Source organism: Lepidothrix coronata, unplaced genomic scaffold (genome assembly GCF_001604755.1).
Source record: "Lepidothrix coronata isolate B3197 unplaced genomic scaffold, Lepidothrix_coronata-1.0 Scaffold173, whole genome shotgun sequence".
In the NCBI taxonomy this organism is placed as follows: Eukaryota; Metazoa; Chordata; class Aves; order Passeriformes; family Pipridae; genus Lepidothrix; species Lepidothrix coronata.
This window is the reverse complement of record NW_016690353.1, coordinates 1523246-1525161: the sequence shown is the minus strand read 5'-3', so window position 1 is coordinate 1525161 and position 1916 is coordinate 1523246. Positions and strand designations below refer to the sequence as shown.

The 1916-nt window shown below is 43.7% G+C and overlaps 1 protein-coding gene across 4 annotated transcripts in view; it reads left to right on the top strand.

Annotated features, from left to right (window-relative positions):
• The window catches only part of SNAP47 (synaptosome associated protein 47), a 33767-nt gene that overhangs the window by 18550 nt on the left and 13301 nt on the right, over window positions 1-1916 (top strand). For all 4 annotated transcript variants that reach the window (XM_017830055.1, XM_017830054.1, XM_017830056.1 and 1 more), the window contains exon 3: window positions 1396-1880. In XM_017830055.1, coding sequence (XP_017685544.1) covers window positions 1396-1880 — 485 coding nt within the window. The remainder of the gene's footprint in view (window positions 1-1395; window positions 1881-1916) is intronic.

The window sequence follows — 1916 nt, the reverse complement described above, 5'->3', positions numbered from 1 at the left end:
TTATATATATTATATAATATATTGTATATATTTATATATTATATATAAATATCTTTTTAATATATATTATAATATATAAAGTATATATTTATATATTATATATAAATATCTTTTTAATATATATTATAATATATAAAGTATATATATATATATTATATATAAATATCTTTTTAATATATATAATACATATATTTTAAATTTATATATAATATATATAAAAATCTTTTTAACATATTCCTATTAAAAAGTGCTCTGGTGCAAGTTTTCCTTTGTATCTGTGGATTGGGGATTTGTTGATCCAGAGGGTGATTCCACCATGGAATGCTGGCAGTCATTGGCTGGAGCCTTTTTTTGGGGCTGTTCAGCAGGAAAATCCTGCCTGGAAATCCCACCGGGAATATCAAACCCTGGGAAAAGAGGGAAGGAGGTGGGATGAAGCGATAAAAATGAAGGATTAGAGTTATCCAGCTAAATCATCCCAATGGAAAGGGAAGTTTCGATCATCTGGGAGGAGATTCCTGGAATTCTGCCTCTGCTGTCCATGAATTCAGTGGTCGATTCCCAACATGACTTTTCCTAGGAGAGGAATTCCTTCCAGTGGATCCGTTTGGAAAACTTTGGTGGCCAACAAAGTTGGAGATTCCTCCTTCAGCTCCCACTTGGCCAAATTAAACAGGATGGAAAAATTGCAGGATTTAGGAATTTTCCTGTGGAAACACAGGGATTTTCTCCTGGAAAATAAAACCTTACAAAAAGCAAACCAAACCCACCATTGTTCCTCTCATTCCCACTTTTTTTTGGGGGGGGGTGTGTGAAAAGAATCCTGGTGAGGCTTCGACTCAAAAATCAGGGATTCTTTCCTGATCCTTTCTTTGGGAAAGGACCCCGGGAAAAGGGAACGTCTCCCTTGGGAGCTGCAGCAGCACTGAGGGGGAGGTGGACTCTGGACACTGGTGGGAACTTTCTGCTGGACTTTTGAGCCTCAATCTGAGTGGGAATTTTAACTGGGAATTGGGGTGCGGGGGCAAAGCAAAAGGTGGTATTAGACTGTGGGATTGAGGGATAAAGGAGCAGGAAAAGGCAGTGGAAGAAGGAGTGGAAAATTGAGGAAAAGGCAGCGTGAGCTGAGGAGCAGCCTGGAAAAATCCAGTTGGAAGTTCAGTTTCTTGCATCCCAGCAGTGAGATTCCAGCAATGCTTCCCAGTTTTTTAGCACATGAGGAGAAGCTGGGTTTGGAAATGGATGAATCCTGGGAATTTGGGAATAGGTTTGAGGAGTGAAATAACAACGGGCTGGATTCCGGATTAAGGAATTAAGGATTTGCTTTGAGCTGGTGGGATTACAGGACCTTCCCACCAGTTTTCCCTGTTCTAACCTTCCCTTCTCCCTTTCCAGGTTGTTGACTGAGCTGGAATCTCCTTCCTGGTGGCCCTTCAGCAGCAAACTCTGGAAAACACCTCTGGAATCCAAGCCCAAGGAAGCGGCCGCAGCTTCCGAGCCCAAGAACCAGGAAGGAATCATCCTGAGAATTCCAGTCATTATCACCCACAGAACAGACTCCAGTGCCAAGCCAGGAAAACTCACCCTCTTTGCTTCTGGCCTGGAGATCAGTGACTGCAATTCCCAGGTGATCCACAGGTTTGAATCCCGGGATGTGGATGATATCCGGGTGCACACTCCCTACGAGATCAGCGTCCGCCAGAGGTTTATTGGGAAGCCTGACACGTCCTACAGGCTCCTGTCAGCCAAGATGCCAGAGCTCATTCCCGTCCTGGAGATGCAGTTCAGCAAGAAGATGCAGTTCCTGGAGGATGCCTTGGGATTTGTGGGAGCCAGGAAGTCTCCTCAGGTGGATTTGGGGACGTCCATCTGGCAGGCGGGTAAGTGGGACAGGGAATCCCTCTGGAATTCAGCAG